General features: G+C 38.2%; 1 protein-coding gene across 4 annotated transcripts in view; it reads right to left on the reverse strand.

The window, feature by feature from the left end:
* The window catches only part of ST8SIA6 (ST8 alpha-N-acetyl-neuraminide alpha-2,8-sialyltransferase 6), a 45,924-nt gene that overhangs the window by 11,424 nt on the left and 12,974 nt on the right, over nt 1-21,526 (reverse strand). For all 4 annotated transcript variants that reach the window (XM_068212269.1, XM_068212285.1, XM_068212277.1 and 1 more), the window contains 5 exons: nt 19,158-19,244; nt 7,338-7,482; nt 4,978-5,090; nt 3,725-3,817; nt 331-803 (listed from right to left, as the gene is read on the reverse strand). In XM_068212269.1, the coding sequence (XP_068068370.1) occupies nt 335-803; nt 3,725-3,817; nt 4,978-5,090; nt 7,338-7,482; nt 19,158-19,244 (907 nt within the window). In that variant the 3' untranslated portion in view covers nt 331-334. The remainder of the gene's footprint in view (nt 1-330; nt 804-3,724; nt 3,818-4,977; nt 5,091-7,337; nt 7,483-19,157; nt 19,245-21,526) is intronic.

Raw genomic sequence — 21,526 nt, forward strand, 5'->3', positions numbered from 1 at the left:
CTGGTACCTGGGAACCGATACCAAACCAAAGTTGGCAGAGACACGTATCTGAGACAAGGAGACACTTCTGATTGACTATGATTTATGGGGATAATTTGTACTTAGCTATGCTCCCCTTCTAATAGTCACAATTGGAAAACATTTCTCAACTCTGTAATACATATTTATTCAGAAAGATTCAATCTTTCACTTATGTGGAAATACAACCTTCATTGAGAGTAACGTAGAAATGTCTCTCTAAGGAAGAACAGACTCACACTTTGTAAAGCAAGTTTTCCCTTGGCACACTAGTGAAATAAAGACATTTCATGTGGTAAGAATGGGACCTACCTTTTTAGTCTGATTCACATTTACCGAACTGCAACTTCAAAATGCCTTTGCCATGAAGCTGAAGGATCTGGTTGTATTCTTTGGGCATTGCGTGGAAACCTGGTTTAGGCAGCTGGTTGTCATAATAGTGGTGGCTGATTGGCATCTTCTCTGTGGATTTTGAGAAAGGCCAGAAGCCATAGAGCTTCACATTCTCACACAGCTCAAGAGCAGCACTAGTGATCATAAAACCAGATGACAACCGGTAGGCTTTCACACCTTTAGTTCTCCAGAACTGGGCAAGACTTTTCAGATAAGTGGGGTGAAAAAATATTGCCCTTTGGGTTGCTTTGGACTCTTTCAGAGTGTGGTATACTTTAAAAGAAGTGGCTGTGTTGCTTCTGAAGGAAAATGCCGGCAGTAAAAGAAAAGCATCTCCATAGACTGCAATGTTTTCCAGAAATTCTGTCTTCTTTTCATTTAGTTTGTTGTATCTGCAAAGTACAAAATTTTAGGAATGGAATGTAGTATTGATACAAACATTACAGACCAGAACAGCACAACTGCACTTGCAAAGATGTTATGAACTATGCTGCAGCAGTTCAGTCTGTCTACACTGCAAATTTATATCACCCTATTATATGTTGTCATATAATAGGGTGTATGTACAGCTATAAAAGTCTGACTCTTGTATAATAAGAACACTACATAGGACTGAACTGGCAACACAGGAGATACTGAAGCAGATCAAATTCACTGCTAATGAGACTAGGACATGTTTACAGAATTGATCAATTCAAGAAATTAGAAGAATGCAAAAAAATATTGTGCTCATACTCTCTCTGTTTAAAAATACATGCACTACAAAATATACTGTATGTGTTTGTGAAATGTGTTTCTTACATCAACAGATACACAAAAATCTCTCTTCAAAATCTCTGTGTCTGCCCTGTGTGGAAATCCAAGGATGCATGTGAACAGTCTTGGAGTGTTAAAGATTAGTGTGTGCTCAAGTGCAGAATATACTTTTAAAATAGCTAAAAATATAGGCATCCCCGTTTATGTCCTTCAACCACAAAAGGAACACATGGAGATCTATAAAGACGTAGAACTCTAACTTCACAAATGACAAGGATTTATTCTCAGATGCTTTCAGTCCGCAACAAAGAGCAAAGAGTCTTAGTTCTCACCACTGCATAATTCTGTGCTCCCAAATACTGACTAGTGAAATTCCCAAGTTATCTGAGAAGTGATGCAAGCAAGGGGATCACTAAACTCATGTTCTCCATAGATCTGAATTTTCTGAATCACCTAAATATATGGAGCTTCCACCACTTTAGGGACTCAAAGGACTGAGTCCTCTTTTGTAGGTAGTTGTCTATTTCAGCAGAGTATTTTCACCTTTTAAAGGTCATCAGAGTCCACTTTTTACAAATTACTCCAGCAGAAGCTGGAAAAATTGGTTTAATTTCCCTTCATAACTTGAGTAGGTTCAAACCCTCTTTTCATGCAGCACTTTGAAACAGAGGACAGCAGCCACTGCCATTTCCATTCAAAATATTCATAGAAGAGTTACCTCTTGCACAGCTAAATTAGTGCAAGGAGTGATACACCCTTTCTCAACCTGAAGGGGTTTAAACTTGCAGCTTCTTCTTTCCAGAAAAGTGCCATTACCACCAGACTCTGAAACAAAACGAATGAGAGGGACTCAGGCCCTCCTGTTGACCCTGAACCTATGTGCATGAAAGAGTCACACAGCCAAAACAAGCAAGAAATGACTGAGCCTATGTCTAGGAAAAATGGTTGAAGGGTGAATTTCTGGCCTCTGATACAAGAATTTTCTGTTTTTACTCAGTGTAAAGTACTGAGCCTCCAGGACAGAATTCAAATCTCTATTCTTCCTTAGCTAGAAACCTGGTCAACTCAAAAGTGTCTCAATCTCCTTTCCAGCTCTGCCACTTTAAGAAGTGTAGGCCACTTTAAATAGGACACATAAGAGCTGTGCTTTTCTTTAAGAGAGTTCACCTACATTTTACACCCTGACAAACACAGTTCAAAAGCTGATTAGCCTTAACAATAATAACATCAGATGAAGCCAGTATGCAAACAAAGAATTAGAAATTACAGGGAATAATGTTGGAATAGGTCTTCTGAGAGAATAAACAAACATGGTTCTGCTAAATGGTACCAAGCTGCTTCCTGCTGCTTCTTCAAAAGCATTTACATTTTTCTCTGAATATTTAAATAAATACTTCTTTTAAAATCATAAAGTCCTCTTGTATTCTCACTTAATCCTCCCACAGGCTTATATCCCATTTTCTTCAGTGTAACTCCTATTAACCCTAGTGTGACTTGATTTGGCTAAAAAATGGGTACGACTGTATCAGAACACTTTGATTAAGTCCAGAAAAATTGCGGATCAGGTCAGAAGTCACCAAGGATGCTGAGTCATTGGACAATTTCCCTTCCTCATATCCTTGTGCAGCTGCATTAACATCAATGAGCTAAATCTAGTTTTGGAGAACCAATAATTCATCTTCATTAAAGTCAAATAAGTTTGGGTAAGCATTAACATAGTACTCATTGCAAAAAATTAAGTTCTATCCCTGAATCAATGAAAAATGCCTGTTTGTCATTTCTATGTACTCTGTACTTTTACCTTCTTCCTTTCAAGGAGGAAAAAAAAAAGCTTTGCTTTAGGTTGTCCTTTTGACAATACAGTTATGACAGACAGTAAGATACAGTAAGATTAGCAAGCAGTAAATACCATGGCACAGCAGTCCTTTTCATAGATAAGCTGAAGTTCCAGCCTGCTGAAGATGTCAGATTAGTCAGGCTGGTCTTATTAGATTTTTCTTCTCACCAAGAAGGTGAAAAAAACCCCACCTCTGCTGAGAAAAAGTGTGTGAGCAAGCAGCTTTCATATGGATTGAAAAAATGTATTACAGAGGCTGGGCCATTCAGGAAACAGCCTTCATCAGAACAGCCTCCAAGCACATTACCTAAGAACACGTGCTCACAGTCCTGCTGATAGAGTTAGACACACATTTCCAGGCTTTCCTGATTTATGATTACAATTCCTTTCTAAATGCTTGGGGTCATGAGGGTCATGGGGGAAAAAGAAGAGGCTTGGGCTTACAATCACCAATTTTACTCTGCCATAAATTGCTGACTAGTATCAGCCACGGTATCTTGCTAATCTGGATATTGCAGATTCCTTTATTCTACAAAAAAGGCCAGGTTTAGAAGATTTCCATTTAGAATAGTATATCTTTTACATGGAAACTAAGGCTTAATGAAGTAATCTACATGCACTGCTCTCTATGCTGGTATCCCAGTGGATTTCCATGAAAATCTAAATGATGTCAAACAATTATACACCATTGCACAGAAACAGATTTGCAGCAGTACTCACTTCTGAGCTATGATACTCGGATTAACAGTCACAAGGTTTGTTTTATTGCCAACATCTTTGCTAATGTTTCCTGTGGTTGGAGGGAGGTTACACCTGAAATTGAGAAACACTTGCTTAAACAGATGTGCACCAGAAATGATTTACAGTTTCTATTTGCAAATTCCTCTCTTGTGCAATGACAGTTTCACGTCAGCTCCCAGGGATGTCTAAGCACTTTACAAATATTAAATAAGGCTTACAGCACTTCTACTAACGATATTTAATCTACTGTACAGATGGTTAAAATAGGGCACAGAGAACTCATTTTCATAAATCGTATCAAAACCAGGAGCACAGTCAAAATCTCAGGAGGAGCCAGTCTATGAATGCCCTATGCTGGCTTCTAGGAAATATTGTCCCTCTTGCCTAAACAATGCATTCCTGCTGAAAGTCTTCTACTGTGTCTTCTAACAACAGCATCACTTGCCCTATCCCAGAAACAATGATTTCTGTAAAATATAAATAAATCATTTTCTTAAATTCAGTCACCTAGTAAGTTTAGCATCTTAGTACAGATTTTTATTAAAACAGTTACCTAACTAGAAAAACTTTTTTTTTTTTTTTTAGCTTTTCAAAAGCCCAAATTTTAGGTAAAAGTAAGAAAAGGAAACAAAATCCAGCATGCTGTATGATTGGACATCACTGAGAAAAGAACCTTCCCCTCTGTTGCTCTGTTTCTTTGCATGAACTACAAACTGTGAGTCATATACTGAGAGAGTGGGCAAAATTACTGTCCAAGTGTGCCTGTTTTTTTCCCAGTCTATCCAGGGAGATTAAAAACACTACTTAAATAAATGCTTAATTTTTTAAATGAGTAACAGATGAAACAAATTTTGGGGCAATTAAGTAGCTACACGGGTGAGCCAAACTATGGCTAAGCAAATGCTTTGTTAAGCCAGAGATACACATGTGACATTTAATACCAGTCTCCTAAAGGATGTTAAATGGCCAGAAATGTCAGGTTCTCAGATAATCACATTTCACATCACTGCAAAGTGACTTAGCAATCACAGATCATACATTTATCATCCAGCCTGCTCTTTAATTAGAAAGCAGCATTCTGAAAACTACAAAGCAGAAGTATCCTTAAAGAGGCAGAAATAATGAATTGTCAAGATTCTTCCTCATTGCTACAAACAGGCATTGGCACACTTCCAATCCTGCCAAGTTTTTAGAATGTTGAACACACTTAAGGAAAATGAAGCAGCTCTTACCTGAACACAAAGTCAGAACTATCAATTTCGGCTCCACAGCGGGAATTTTTCAGAATGCCTCCATTTCCAACCACAGCACAGTTCTTGAAGGGATAGACTGAAAGAGGAGAGGACTGCAAACAAATAAAAAGATGCAGCCAATTCTTTACAAGTGTTTTGATTGTTTCTTTGTGTCTAATTGGTCTTGCAGGTTAAATCTGTTAAATCCCAGTAAAAGCATTCACCCTTTAGCAGACAGGATTGCCAAACCTGGACAGCCAAGAGCCAAAAATAGGCACCAACAAACAGAGAACTGTTACCTCTGATAACAGAACTTTGACAGAATAACAATGGATTGTTAAAACTGAGTATCTTTTAAATACACTTAACATTAAAACTATCTAGTAGTGGATTGAAACCTTGACAAGTAAAGGAACTAATTTATACTGAAGACAGTTTAAATTTACCCTTTTTCCTTTGCACTGGGGGTTGTCATATAGTCATTTACTTTCTCAGGTAATAGAAGGTAACTTTGTAAATTCTCCTCACTTGTGTCATCACACAATTACATTTGAAGCAGAATAATGAATTTAGGGGAACCTGAAGATGCTGTAAAGGACAATGACGTGCTCTGACTTAACTCTTTGTAAATGTGAGGCCCCACAGAAGAGGTTACTGTTTCTGGCTGTTTACCCTCTCTGCTCCTCTTCTTATTACAGCTTGCTGTCTTGCAGTGGGGAAGCTGAGTGGGGAGCTAAGTGCATCCACTTGAGAACTAGCACAGTTCACAACCTAGAAAATTAATGCAAATTGTTCGCTATTTAGGTTGATGTTAATATAGCTGGCTGCTATCCCAGTCTCAGAAACTTTTCATACATCTTGCTCAACCTCTTCTGCTGTGGGAGCACTGACATTTACCAGAGGCCAAAAGCTGGGATACTTTGACTGCAGAAATTAAACCCAGTTGTAAAAGTGAGTCAAAACTTGCTTATGGGAAGAATTAGCCTTTCTTCTCTCATCAGCTTGCCCAAAGAGAAGCAAGAAGGGACACTGTTATGAACAATTCAAAAAGTGTGTGGAAAGTGGAAAACATCGAATTTGCCTGGCAATATATAACAGAATAACATGTTCAAATATTTTGTTCAATTCTGAAAGGACAGTAGGAGAACACAAAGGCCGGGCAATTCTGGCTACCTTAGCACGTATATGTGCACATAAAGCATACTACTTTTTCATTTCTCCAGTTTAAATTTGGAATTACTATATCCTCTATTGCAATGAAGTCAGTAAAGACTGATTCACAGCAGTGTTAGGAAAAACTAGACTCATGGTAGCTGGGATCTCACAAACCAAGAATGCCAGAGATGGGTAAGAGGGCTCCCATATGCTCTTAGCTTCAAGAAACCAAATACAAACTCTTTGTCTAGTCTCAAGATCTTGTATGTCTACTGTAATCCTGAGGTAAAAAATCTGATTCCTTTTCTCAAGCTGTGTTTCTACCTGCAAACACCCTCCCCCAGTGGGTAACAAAGCTAGTGAAAGGGCTGGAAGGAATGTCCTATGAAGAATGACTGAGGGCTTTGGACTTGTATAGTTTGGAGAAAAGAACAAGTAATCTCATTTCTCTCTGAGGAAGGGAAGGGGAGAGCAAAGTGCTGATCTCTTCTCCATTGTATCCAGTGATAGGACACATCAGAATGGTTCCAAGCTGCACCAGGGGAGGTTTAGGCTGTCCATTAAGAAGCATTTTTTTACCAAGAGGATGGTCACTCGCTGGAACAGGCTTCCTAGAGAGGTTGATGTCCCCAGGTGTCAATGTTTAAGAGGCATTTAGACCATGTCCTTAATAACTTGCTTTAACTTGGTCAGCCCTGAATTGATCAAGCAGTTGGACCATGTGATCATTGTGGGTCCTTTCCAACTGAAATTTCTCTGTTCTACTCAATTATGTTCTATGCTATTCTGTATCAGGTTTACCACCAAAATATCTTTCATAACTTACATGCCCAAGCCTGCACTGGAAATGGCATGGGCATATGAGGAATATAAAATGCTCTTCCAGATTGAAATGCCTTTAAAAATGGGAATGATAAAAACAAGGTAAACATTTTCAGTGTATTTGCTCCTGAATTCAATTGGCTGCCAAGCCAGTGTTCTGTAGCAACTCTACCTCCAATCGATGATCTATGATATCTGTAAATGCCTCTACCACTGCAGAAGAAGGGGAAAAAAACCCCACCACTTTGAAAGGTGAATAAAGAAGTGCATAAAGTGTATACAGGGGCTGATGGGTCTCTTCCAGAGGAATCACAGTATCTCAATTACTAACCCAAAATATATATACTGTGATTATAATAACAAGAAAATGATACAGTTCTTACCACAGGCAGCATCTTAAAAATGTCCTCTGTAATGAGGATAGTCTTTTTACTGTCCACTTCATAACTCATGTTACTTCCCAGTGGGCTGTTGTTTTGAGAAGCAATAAAATTGTGAACTGCATCACAGCAAGAAGCTAATTCTGACCTGCAAAAAACACAAACAAACAAAACCTGCTCAAAGAGAGGCAAATAAGTAGAAAAGCAGAGCTAGAGAACCGGATCAATGAACACCAGGTTGAATTAACTAGCAGCAAAAGGCTGTATTAACCTTCTATGATGTCATTTCCTTTGACTGACTTTGCTAAGCAAGTCCATTTTCACAGCAAATATTCAGAAACTAATCAGAGCAAGAAATGATAACTGTTTTTATCTTTTGGTCTCCTTTTCCCACTGAGAAAAAGTTGTAACCAATCTTCTCAATATTATTAATTGCTAAGATTAATATAGAAACACTGAGAGACTTCAGTCCCCAAAGAATTAAAAATGTGTTTTTCACCAATATCGAACAAGTGATTGTAAAAAACTAGAAGGCTGAAGAAGGAAAAAAAAGGAAATAAAAGAGATAGAGATGGAACGTACTTGAAGTGGTTACTTAGCGAACATCTAGATGGTTGCAAGCCAAATAATTAATAATTAATTTCTGCAACTGTTCATCATAATTTTCCTGTGCACAGTACCACAGGTGTTAAATAAATTACATCACAACTTGCACATAAAGAAGACAGATGTGCTAGGCAGATAGCCTAGCTACTCCCCAAAACACCTAGCAGAAGTACTTAAATAAATAAGAATGGAAGGGATTCACTCAAACCTTTTGTGGGAGTGAAGACTATTACTGATCTTACAATTCCTGTTACCTCCAAACTTATAAAAATATTATGTGTGCAAACATTCTACATTATTAACAGTGAAATGAAATTAAGTTAAAATCTCCATCAGGCCTTTGAAATCAGACCCAAAACACTGTCATTCATTTTGCTATAGGCAACAGCATCCTCTCTGCTGCCATGGGATCTGATTTTCAGGCTGTAAGGCTGAAATATTCATGGACAGACATTATGTATCAATTGCTAGGACACAGTTTTCTCATTAGGTGAGATAATAAGAGAACTACTAACAATTTAGAGAAAATACTTTTATAACAGAATTTCCCAGAATTTTGAAAATACCACACTGAAGGTTAATTGAGAAGAAAAATATTTACCATTAGAACCAAAGGAATAGAAAAGTTGTATTTCATACTGTTTCAATGTGTAAAGTAAAATAAATTGTTGAAACTAGTTAAATATTAGAAAGAAAATTCTGCCTGAAAGTGAGCTGACTTTAATAGGGTAAGACACAGCTAAGAGAAGTTGCTTCATTTCACTTTATCAACAGTGAAAATACAATAACAACAACAAATACTAATTATTATTATAAATGTTATAAAATATTATAAATAATAATAATGTTTCTGATGTAACTCAAGCATAGTCCAGAACACAGAAGAACCTAAAGATTATGTTTCCTGGAAGACAGGGAAAAGAATGAACAGGTCTGGGATAACTCTCAATCTCACTTCTCTTGAAAAATGGTCAAAATGAGGGGGTGAAAAAGAAGGAAGGGAGGGAGGAAGGGAGGAAGATTTCAGTTGTCATATGACTTACTGGTATATATTAACCCATTATGAATACTAATTTTTTAAACTCCTCCAAGGCAAGGTTTCCAGATGTATGAGGAACACTGGGAAAGACTGAGTGCTGGGATGGCACAAATCTGAAACAACCACACTAAGAGAGTAACCAGGAAATGTCACTCCTGAGAGAGGAGCCAGTAGGGTTCAGATTTCCATAAGCTGCATTTGGCTCCACTCCCTAAACATGGTGACTCCCACTGCCCTGCTCAAAACCTTAAGGGGCAGGAAAGATCTGCGGCTAATGAGAACCGCAAGGTCCAAGGTTGTGGATGGAACTGTGACTACGCTCTGTGGTCAGGAGACACCCACATGGTGAAAACAATTCTCTGCATGTATATAGTATCCTACTTTAAATATATGGCAAAGTAAAAAGGGTGCAGTAAGGCAGTAGAGTCAAGTGATAATGTCTGGGAACACTGGATGTTATTGAACCAGTGGTTTTTGACTGGAGCACACTTGCTTTTCTTTCTTGTCAATTTTTGCTATAACCAGCTCATTCTAGTCTTAATAAATGCTGTAGCAATAAGAGGATTCAGATCTCACTGTCAGGTCCTGAGGGCACCACCAAGCTTCACTACTGTCCAGTACCCTGGGGCTGCCCCTATCCTGTCTAGGGTCCAAGACCCTATTTCAATCTTCCAGAGCCATCAGTCGCTGCCCCAGCAACACCACAGCAGGGCCAGTCGTGTCCATCCTGTTCCCAGGGAGGTGCCTATGCCTGGGCTAGGGTTGCCCCATTCCTGGCTAGGAGTGGGATGAGCCCAGCTACCAGTTTCTGCTCTGCTGGCCAGGTTACTGTGTTGGGATCCTGTGGTATTCACATATCCTCTGAACAGAGAGAGACTTAGCTTTCTCAGGACTTTTCCTGAGAGAAGCTGTGAGAGAAAAAGAGGAAAGAATGTTAAAAACTATTCTTATCTCCCTGCTGCTCGTTGTTGAGCACATGTGGAATGTGTTATGGAGACTGTTTACCCAAGGTGATTGCTTGACTGGATTCTGGTGATGGTGTTTTGGATTGATTGACAAACTAGGTCACAGCTGTGTTGGGACTAGGCCAAGTCAGTCACGGGCTTTTAGTTAGTGATATAGTTCTTGTTAGTGTAATATAGTTTTAGTATAATATAGTATAATAAAGTAATTAATTAGCCTTCTGATATCATGGAGTTCTGCACATCATTCTTCCTGCATTGGGGATTGCAGCACCGATAGGATCCCACACCCTGTCTCTCAGGAAGCAGCTGTCCTTCACTGCTCCCTGGCACTCACATGGAAATGAGAACCCTTAATGCTGATTTCCTTGTTTATTTTCTTGAAGCTAAATGAAGCAGGCCTAAACATTATCTGTGTCAACCACTGGACATTCAGAGGAGAAGGAATAATGTCAGAATATTCCTGCCAACTTTAGTAAAACAGCTCTTTTGTGTTTAATGGCTACCAGACCCTGAAAAAGCAAACTGATAACAGATCCCATTAATTAATAGAGATGACATGTTTTTGCTTTTTATTACTCATTCCACAAGAACAAGTGCTTCAATAAAAGCAGAAACAGTGCAGAGGAAAAACAGATAACAGAATTAATAAGAAAGTAATAGTTTAAATTAATATTTGGATTCACTGAGAAAGTGAAACAGAGCCAAGCTAGTAGAAACACAGTAAGAACAAGAGAATACATACTGAGTAATGGCAAATATTCTTAGAGCATCCATGCTAAAAATTTGGTGGTAACAATAGAAACATTTTACTTAGATCAAATCATGACACAGAATCCCACTGTGCTCAAGCATCCCTGTACAGAGCTCCAGTGGGAATGCATGTAACCTGCAGACAGCAATACCCATGGCAGTGTATTCAGCAATCTGCTCACACAGGATTTTGTACAAGCTCTGACACGTGGTAATCTACAACTGACAGCAGACGATGAGGAAGTGGTAGAGACTGGGCAGTCCAAGCAATCTATTACAGCAATTTCATCAGAGTGTTAATGTCATCCATATGAGGTCTGTCAGGAAGTGACGACTCACTGAAGGGCATTTACTTCATGAGATGTATCACATGTATCCTACAAGGGCTTTATGTGAGGAGTTGCAAAGCCAAGACAACATTTTAACTCAAATACCAGGCCACCTGGAGAGAGGGAAACTTAAGATGGTGGGATAAGAAATAAGGGTCAAATCATAACAGCACCAAACAGAAGTAACTTTTTTTTTTTTTTTTTGGGACTAGAAAGTGATACACATTGTCTGTTCTGACAGGACAAAACCCTGAGATACAGAAGCAGCTCTTGGAAGACAGGATGCTGCTATACAGGCTAAGCATCCATCTCATACCTTTCAGAACATGAATGTAGCTTACAGTAAGAAGGTTTAAGTTCAGCTTTTATCAGAGACTGCAGGCTTGCCCTAGAACAAAGGGTGTTTATGATCCAGTCACACGACAAGTCCAGACTGAAGGTGATGCTTGAGTTAAAGTACCAAGTTTTGTAGGGCACTAGTTTTGGAAAATATCTCCTCTGTAGCAGAGGTTATTACTGAGAGTTTCTTATTTGCAGAAGCCTTTTCCTCCAACATTTCTCCTGCAAGGATTTGGAAGCTGAGTGTTATCTAAGAGTTATTTTTAAATCCTGAGGCATAACTCCAAACACAGATATTTCTTATGCCAAGATAAGCAGAAAGGCAGTTGATTGCATTATCTAGAACAGTCACTTGTAATATGTGAGGAATAAAATCAGAACCTGGAAAAAGACTACACCATTTTGACTGGTAATACATAGCTCATAGGACTGAGTAAGTACAGTCATAAGCTTAGCCAATAACCTAAGTGGAGGGGTGTGCTGCCTTTGTCTGGGAAGTTTTGATCACATTAGACAACAGAGTCATACATAGCTGCACTGAAGAATGTTTTTTGTTGCTCAGGGTACATTTTCACTGAATTTTTTCCTTTTTGGCTGAAGGATGTAGGATTGCATTATTTTTCAGCTGGTACAGAATTTTGAACCTATGGCATCCAAATAATTTCTTCAGGTTCATGGCCACTGAGACCTTACAGAAATCCTGGTTTCTTGAAGAAAATTACCAAAATTGTATGGCTTGTGAGACAAGCCAAATGATGTTATTTTCCAACTGCTATGCAGTTTTTCCATGCTGAACTGTTGGCAGTAACAGAGGGCTGTTGCCTTGATTACACATTTCCAAACTTTTCTGCATAACAAACACTTCATATGGATAGTCCACTGTATTTAGTGGAATACACATGCTCTAAATATGCTGATAGAGTTTCTTTGCAGCTCCTGCAATTCTCTGTAGCCAAGATAACAGCAAAATTAGCTACCTTGGTTCTGTGCTAGTATGAATACATGCATTTTAGCTGATCCGGGCCTTCTGTACAGGCTGCATGTGCCTGCTGACAAGTCACAGTGTGCACACATCCTGAAGACAGTGCAAACATCTCAACATCTTCAACAACTCAGTGTGGACCAACCACAAGGGCTAAAACAATCAGTGGTTAGTCAAGGCTTAGCAGACTCTCTCAGGTGGTTCAAAAGCCAGCACTGCCCTTACTCTGAGTGATTTTGGAAGAATCTATAATGAGTGTGAAATTTGTCTTTATGTAAAAATCTTCCGCAGAGTTTAAAAACTTCCCGTTCCACCAAACTTTTTCCATTGAAAATACTTCAGTATGACACCAGTGCCTGTGATTCAGTGGCCTGAGGGCATTTGTCATTGCTGAGAACAGTGTGAAATATTTCACTGTTGTTATGCATTGGACTAAACTGGGGTGGAAGAAGGAGAAAAATGGATGGAGATAGATGCTGCCAAAGTATCAATATATTCAAAACATTGTTAAAATAATAGATGCTCAACTGTCCTTTAAGGCCATGGGGGGAAGGGCGAGGAAAACAATTTTAATTTGCTCTAAAGAAAGCTTAAGTTCAGTATTAGGAAACACAGTAAAAGAGGTTGCCTAGGCAAGGTGCAAAATTTCAACTGGAATACTTTAATAGTGATGAAGACAAACTTTTTCCAGCAGTGGTGTAAATCTATTTGATTTTAAGTCAACATTTATAAACATCTATAAAGTGAATGTTTGTTTGCAAAAACAGTATGATATCAGTCCTGTTATAAAGCACCTGCACATTATTGACACCAGCAATGCTTACACAAATGTATCTCCTTGTGGATTTTCAGTTACCCTAGACACACACACAAAAAAAAAAATCACAAAAAAGAGAACCAAACACAAATTAAAACTAGCAAATATTTAAAGCTGTAACTCCTGTGAGCTAAGTGGACATCACAGCACAGCTTGTAAGGTCATTTGAACAAAGAGCAAAGCATTCAAGTGACAAAAGTCCATGGATTACTATAAACCAGAAAAAGTTTTGTTAAGTTTGTTTTAATAGTTTACCTAGCTTGAATCTTTGTAATCATTAGTTCATGTGAGTAACTGTGCTGTACATGTGAGGACATCAAAGACTTTGAGGTTTCATATTGCAGAGACTGTTGTGAGAGTAGAAGAACCCACAAAAAATTCCACTATGTAACAGCAAAATTTCAAGGGCACAACTACAAACAGGAAGACTACTTTTTATCTATGGCCGTTGCTGCAATATTTTATGAGCAAGCAATTATCTTTTTGTACTGCACTGAGGGGTCTAGACCATGACACAGGTTTGTCCAGGCTCTTGTCAATCCATGTCAATGTGTCAATCAAAGTGCAATGAGGCATATTGTGACATATTCGAAAATTAAGAAAAAAGTGGTTCAATCTGATATCTGAAACAGAACATGTTGAAAGGGAAGGCTACACTGACAGCCCTTGAATTGCCTGAAAATGAAGTAACATCATAAATGTCTAAGACAAAGAAAGCCAAAAGGGTTGAATCTGAAATCAAGGCTGAATATGTAAAAAGTGTAATAAAATTTTCAAACCAAAGACTATTAGACTAAAGACTATTAGACTATAAGACATAAGAGTCTGCCATGAAGACATAATTAGCTCAGACTAATCCAAAATTAGGTTCTACTTATAGGAATCCTCCATCCTTAAGAAAAGTATATAATAGTCTGTAGACCAATTAAAAGGTTCAAGCCTTGCTTCAAACTGTCACTAATTACTATCTCTCCACCCATCTTTTTCTCTCCTGAAATAAAATATGTCTATGAATATATACTCATTATTTTACATATCATCTATTAAATATGTGCGGCCAATGTACTCTCAATCTCTCTGCAGTCTGTGTACTTTCTTGTACACTGGAAGATTCCAGAGATTACAGCAAAAATATTGATCTGTTTAGTGTCAGAAAAGCTATTGATTATGTGGTGGTGTGAGCTTATATAAGCATAAATCGACCTTGCAGTGTGTTTTATTTGTGTTTCAGCTGGGGTTCATTGCAGTACACAGATGTGATAAGCAATATTGTTATATGGGTTAGAGTGTAGTTTGCAACAGAAATAATCTCTTCAAGAAGTGGTATTCTATAATCTGCAGGAATGTTTAATACACATTTTTGAGAAGAGATATTGAAGTGGGAAAAGGGTAATAGAGGTCAAGTGGAATAAAAAGGAAGAGGGAAAATAACAGGACATGGAAAATGGTTGATCTTTTATCTCTTCTTTTTATGAATATATGTTCTTTTTTAAAGTAGTAATGTTCCTTTAAAAAGGAAAAAAAAATTAAAATATTTTGGCTGGGGGCAACATTCTGCCAGCTAGACTGCAGTGTAACACCAGGAATTTTAAAACTGTGTTTTACACCTAGGAATATGATTCTCTCTTCATTATAAGATGCAAGTAAGATTTTTCGGGAATGGTCTTTCCATGGGGAGAGGGCCCACTACTCACAGCTCACTATTTCAGTGTGATACCACTCCTGAAGTGCTGATGCGTTGCTTTGACAAGCTTCAAGCTCAGTCAGCCCAGATATACAATGCTCAGAGGCTTCTCTGAAACACAGCACCTGCTCAGCCTTTCTCCCCTCATTTTGAGGCCTGTAGTAAATATTTTGTAGCTTTCTGCAAAAGCTGGAGTCACGACTATTTTGAAAACCTGCAGATTATTTGATACCATCAGTGTAAAGCCCAAATGAGGCTTTAAATTAAGCTTGAAAGTCTGTAAAGCAGAGAGATGTGGAGGTGTATAAAACAATTACAGCTTGCACTTAACTAGGCTTTGTAATTTGTTGCAGTAATGAAATATTTCTTTAAAGCGGAAAACCTTTGAAGAATACTAATATAATAATTAATATTCTGGTTACCTAGGGAACTTGAGACTCTGCTGAGTGTAGCTAGAAGATCCTTTGCAGACAAAGCTACCCAGTACAGCTTTTTTTCCCTAGACCTTTAAGGATGACCCCTCCAGGCAGCTGTGAGATTATTCCCCCACTTTTCCAAGTCTCTACCAAGTTTCTCCCTGACAGACAAGAAATCCAAGAACTTGTTCTGTCTAAAACAAGTTAGAGCTGACGTAAATATGAAAAGGGAGAAAGAATTCAGGTGGGCTTAGAAACAAAGGCATAATGTGGAGATGTTGGATGACTGAAGAGCCATAAAGAACAAAATAAATTTTTAAAAGGTCAAGAGAAGATTAATTTTATAAAGGAAAAGTCAGAATAAAAAAATAGTTTTCTATGTGTCTCTAGAAGTAAATGTTGGAGAAGACTCCAAAAATCACTGTCAGCAGGATGCTATTTACACCACTCTTTTAACAATGACTGACAAATACTACTGTGGGGCACAATAAATCTTAACTAGATTTCAAGAGCAATGAACCAAGTGCTTTGCACTTGCTCCTCTGAGGGCAGCCTATGTCTGACAATGCTGATGTCACCACTATAGACACTAAAATAAGTGAAATGCCAGGAGATTGGTTCCCTGACAGAATCTGAACAAAAATCAACCACAGAAGAGTGACTGTGGAATGGGAGGTATTAAGGAGAACATCATGGCTTGTACTTGCTTCCTTACTCTTCTTGATTTTGAGAAATGCACGTGTAAACATCACGTAGCCATCAAGAACCAGTGAGCGCTGCCAGAGAGCAACCTAGCCAAGAGCATGTGAGCCAGCACAGCAGAGCAGCTTTAGAGGGAGCCATTTGGGAAAGAGCAGCCCTCGGACAACAAATGGACACATTTTGCACAGCTGCATGACAAAGCTGAGCCAGGTAGTAGAGGGTCAGGCTGGAGTCCTGCACTCTGCTCTCCAACAGTGAGCTGGCAAAAGCCCTGTAGTTTGTGCCAGACATGGCTGTCAGCTGTAACTCTTTTGCCAAATAAAAAGACAAGTATTTCTTTCCTGAACTGCACTTCTAATTTATATTCTTTTATTTGGCCTGGATCTGCTGGGAGAACAGCTTACAATGAGAACGGATGCTTACTTCTTGGCACACAGTGCTGTCTTCTAGGAACACAGGAGTTACTGGCTTAGATCACATATTCCTTCACTCCACTAGCAGCATGGTGGAAGCCAGCAGCAAAAGCTGCAAAGCAAAACACAGGAAAGCTTCTCTGAAAAATTAACTACCCAGGAGAAGCTGCTCTTGAACCTTATTAATTAGAGGTTAGTGTATGTCCTGAAGCCTAGGACATTAAATCCCTAATAAATATGCATGCCTGTTCTTCAGAACTTCAGGATAATAGAGAGATGTCATAAAATTGACGCCGCGCCTGAGAAGCATCTAAGCGTTCACTGCATTTAACAGATGGACAAACAGGAAAAGAAGTCAAGCAGCTTCTCTGCAGTCCTGTGAGCAGGCAGACTATTGGTGGCACTGGCAGGTGAATAATGTGACACAGCTTTAAGTTTCTCCTGCTGAAGATGGCTGGCTGTAGTGCCCAATTTCTGCTGCACAGCCCCTCAGAGATTCATTTCCTCTTCTGCAAATGGGTGTGTTTATCTACCTACTTAATGAGATTTTCAGACTGTAAAATATTTGTATTACACAGCTATTACTGACACTAGGCTAAATCCAAAAAAGGAAGAGATCTACTGCCCAGTGATTATTAATTCATTTATTTCACTACAATTCTAGAACTTTTTCACCCCCATAGCTCCATTAATGCATCATTTCTCAGCTAAAGTGCCCTTCCAAAGCTACTTGGATGCTTAAGTCTGATAAATAAATCTGGAAGTGCTGTAAGCATGGAGATTTAGTCAGAAAATTTTATATAAAATTTGGTTTTCTTTTTAAAGTCTTTTTATTTTAAAGACTCTGTTGACCAACTGCTAAGAGCCTTGAAAATCTCCAGTATGGTAATGGATTAAGGACAACTGTAAAATTTTAATATCCTATTTCCAAAGAAACAACAGAGAAGACTGAGAATGAAAAAAGAAAGACAAGACTTATGCAAAAGCACTCATCTTTTGTAAAATAATCATTCACAATGCCTTACACCAAAGCACCAGTCCTTAGTCATGCCAATGGAAATCTTTGATGACATCAAATCAGATCAAATTTCAGGAACAGAATACATAGTACTGTCATCAGAATTGCAGCATGAGTTATGTACATATGAACTAGCTAATACTCCAGCTAGTGTGGATGTTAAAAACCAAGAAAACCATAACAGCACAGCCCTTGAATGTTATTCAGTAACAAGTTTGTCCAGCCTGTGCTGAACCATGGATTTTAAAAGATGGTTTTCTTCTGCTTGGTATATGAGCTAAATTAAAGTTAGTAAGATCACCTCAATGTACATAGAGTCCACACTTTTTTGGTGGCTTAGTGCATCCGACAGTTTTGCCTTTTGAATTTTTCCAGTTTGATCACTGGTTGCAAAACCTACCTTGACTACTTATGACCCACACTCCTTGCTGGAAGCCAAAGACAGCATGAGGAACAGCAAGCATCCTGTACTTGAAGTCCAGTCTTATATGATGCTTTGGATGCTTGATTCCCATAGGCCTAGAAGATGTAGAAGCTGGCGCAGTGCAGGGGAGATTGTATAAGTAATAAATGAAGAAGTCAGGCTGGACAAAGGAGTGGCTACAGTGTCACTGATTCAAACACCCAGTACAGCAGAAACAGTAGCAAATAGCTGGTATGTGGTGGCTGGTCCATTTGGAAGGAAGAGAAGTTTAAAAAAAAATAGATTGGAAAAGAAAAAGCCCAAAAGTAGAAGGATGAGAAGCAGGAGAGAGCAGCTTCATCTCCTGTCAACTCTGCGCAAGACACTTGCCTGTTCTGAGATGGAATGGGCTGCTTTACAGCTCCTTATCAGGCTTGATAGCTCTGTGCACAGCTGAGGCCTAACTGAGTCAATAGAAAGTTTCTTTAACTCTGTGTGTACTCCTACCTCAGCTTTGGAAACACCATTAGTCAGTTGTGATACACAGCAAACACAGCAATTTATGTTGCACAAAACCCCTTTAACCTGTCCCCCCTACCCCAAAACTACTTCTTCCAAAGGGATCATGCTGACCATGTGGATATTAAGCTCTCAATGCTAGTTAACTCCAAAGAGTTGGAAGATAGGCCAGTTTATTTATTTTTAACAATAATGACAGAATCTTTAATTATGATCCATGTAAAAATGTAAATCTAGAGAGCTTTTTTCCCCTGAAGAAAGCAGGGATGGCACAGTGAAGCTGTTTTTTAAAACCAGCATGATTTCCAAATGAGAGTTTAGGCTTTTCAGAGCTCACCAACCCTACTGAGCATGTCCTTCTGTGCCATCCCAAACAAGGACAGATGGAATCATGTGCTGTCATGCTCAGGGGCCATGACAGCCAGTGACAAACCTAATGAGTGCCGTGGGCACTTCTGCAATAGAGGCAATAGTCTTGGGGTAAGGAACACACTGCTTCATTACAGCCTTTTATCAGAGTGCCAATTCAAATGGACAAAATAAAATTATCAGTATTTTTAAACACTGTAGGGTTTATGCCAGGAATATTTAATTAATTCTACTTAAGTTAGTTTACTACTCATTATAGTGAAGATAGATGAAATTACTTACGTAGTTCTTTTATTCTACTCAGTTTGCACAGTTAAATTCCAACAAACAAGAAGAGCCGCAGCATCAAAAAATTAATAGAAATTACTACAAGCAATACAAAATTATCTGTTTAAAAGGGAATATTTAAATTTATGTCTTGTTAGAAAAATCCAGGGTAAACAGTTTTTCTCAATGAGACAATGTAAATTACCTGAATTTTGTAGATTCTTCTGGTTTCCTTACCCAGGTGCAGTTCTGCAGTTTTGTGACTATATGAAGATAATAATCTTCTGAGTATCTAAAAAAGGAAACAACATCAAACACTAGAATACATATGTATGTATATTTAGAAACAGTCTCTAAAAACATTCAAATGATGCATTAATTAATAATAATGTGCATGATGCATATATAATAGATTGCTGTTAAAACTCCATGACCTATTTTATTTTTGTAATTTGTAACAGCACTATCCTCATTTAACTAGCATGACCTATTAAACATCTCTTCTTAGAACTGGTGTCCTAATGAACTTCAGAAAGTTTCAAAAGTACATTTGTTTCAAACTTACATAACTAACCATAAATATTTTGAAGTTATCAGAAATCATCTCAAGTGCAAAATTCCAAAATAATATAAGTAATTCCCTCATACTTGGTGGTTTAAACCTTAAAAGTGTTTTGAAAAGTGGCTCTTGCTGGCCAAGATGAAACATAACATTTCTTATTCCTTTTCTTTCCTTTACTTCATAGAATCCCCAAAGCTCAATCATCTAAAGAAAATCGACGAATATTTATGGATGTAATTTTTTTCTTTAAACTGTCTGTCAAATAAAACAATCTGCTATTTCAAATGATCCAGAACTTTGGTTACATTGCTACATATAACCAAAAAGCTCTCCGCTCGTGAAAATCCATTCAAGAGATTTAAATTTGTTCATAAGTAAAATACTTTGTAACATGCAAGTCAGAAGAATGATGACTTTTTTGCTTTCATGTTCAATTTTACTACTTCTTCCATTTGTGCCTAGATCATAATACAGGTTTTTAAAAAACAATAACTGACTTAAGATAACTGGGGGAATAGGAAGAAAAGATGGTATGGATCTCATGACTAAAATTCTATGGGACTCAGATCTCCATACAAGAACTAACTTGTATTATTTTAACAAAAATAGCTTTGTGTTGACCCAAACTATCATGAATTTATTCAAGCTGTCACTCAGAAGTCTCTATTTTGAACAGTTTTACAAGAGTTGGGATGGCAAGAAACGTCAATTGTTTTTAAGTGGAGCACGAGAATTGATAAAAAGCAATATATAAAAACACTCTTGTGGCTGCAGCAGCAGAGGTCAATTATCTGAAAGCTTCCTTCTCTCTGTTCCACATTTGAAATAAACAGATTGTCTCATTCATAAAAGTACTGCAATTGCTAAAGGTAACACGTTTATCCTACCCCAAGAAAAATCATGTCCAATTTCAACATGGAAAAATAAATTATAATTTTAAGAGGAATGTTACATTAAAACTGATCTCTGGCTCAAGTTTGCACCCGTGACAACATGTACAAGTTTCATCCTCCACACTTAGCAAACTCTTAATGGAGCTAGAAGATTATGACTAAACTGATTCTACTGAGCCTTTCACAACTCAAAGAGAACTCAATAGGCAGAAGCAGGAAAAAACTAGTTTCCTTGCAGCTGTAGCTGATCTGACCTGGTGCAGTTCTATTCTTCCTCCTCCCAGTCCAATTGCCTTGTGTCACTATGGGTACATGCCTGAGTCCACCCCTGTATTTCTTTTGCCAGGTTTTCACTTGTCAAATGCCTTCATAGGCCACTTTTACTACCATGGCAAAAAAATAGTCCAGAAGGAAAAGGATATGCATATACATTTTCTTCTTATTGTGTTAAACCAGATAAGAAAGAGTCCCTCTAAAACCACAGCCAGTATAAGCAAATAGTGATGGAAATAGACAAAAACGGATCAAAGACCTCCTATTTTGGCAGCTGCCTGCTGGTATGTTACCAGCCTTGGAACTGTAGCCATAGAAAATGTAACTACCTTCCTGCTGAAGCTGATCCCTAAATTGAGTCACTGTGTGGTCAGACAAGGGTTAGTAGGAGTGCAGGGCAGGGAGTGTTTGTGGGGTGAAGGTGAAATAAAAACACAATACCAAAATAGCCAATTCTGATGTTGAACAACTCATCTGGCTTTACTTCTTAATATAAACAAGAAATCACTCTTAGATGCTTAGACTTACAAAAAAAATCCAGAAATTAATAGGATAACAGATCACGAAGAGTTACTTACGCTATCGTTATCCAGGAGAAAAAAAAATACAGAAAATGCAAATTCTAGCCTAAAGACATTGATAAGACAAAGATAAGAGTCAGAAATGAAATGAAAAATTACCATCTATTCAGAAAGAAATTGCATGGACTGACAATTTTTTAGTAAGTTACCGGGAAGCATTTGGCAGGGAGAAGGATGAAAGCAAAATCCATAATGCTAGTTCTGAGACCTCATAGGAAACATAGGCACTCACTGTCAGAAACTGTAAGGGCCCTCTCATACTTGT

The sequence above is a fragment of the Anomalospiza imberbis genome, chromosome 1 (genome assembly GCF_031753505.1).
Source record: "Anomalospiza imberbis isolate Cuckoo-Finch-1a 21T00152 chromosome 1, ASM3175350v1, whole genome shotgun sequence".
NCBI lineage: Eukaryota > Metazoa > Chordata > Aves > Passeriformes > Viduidae > Anomalospiza > Anomalospiza imberbis.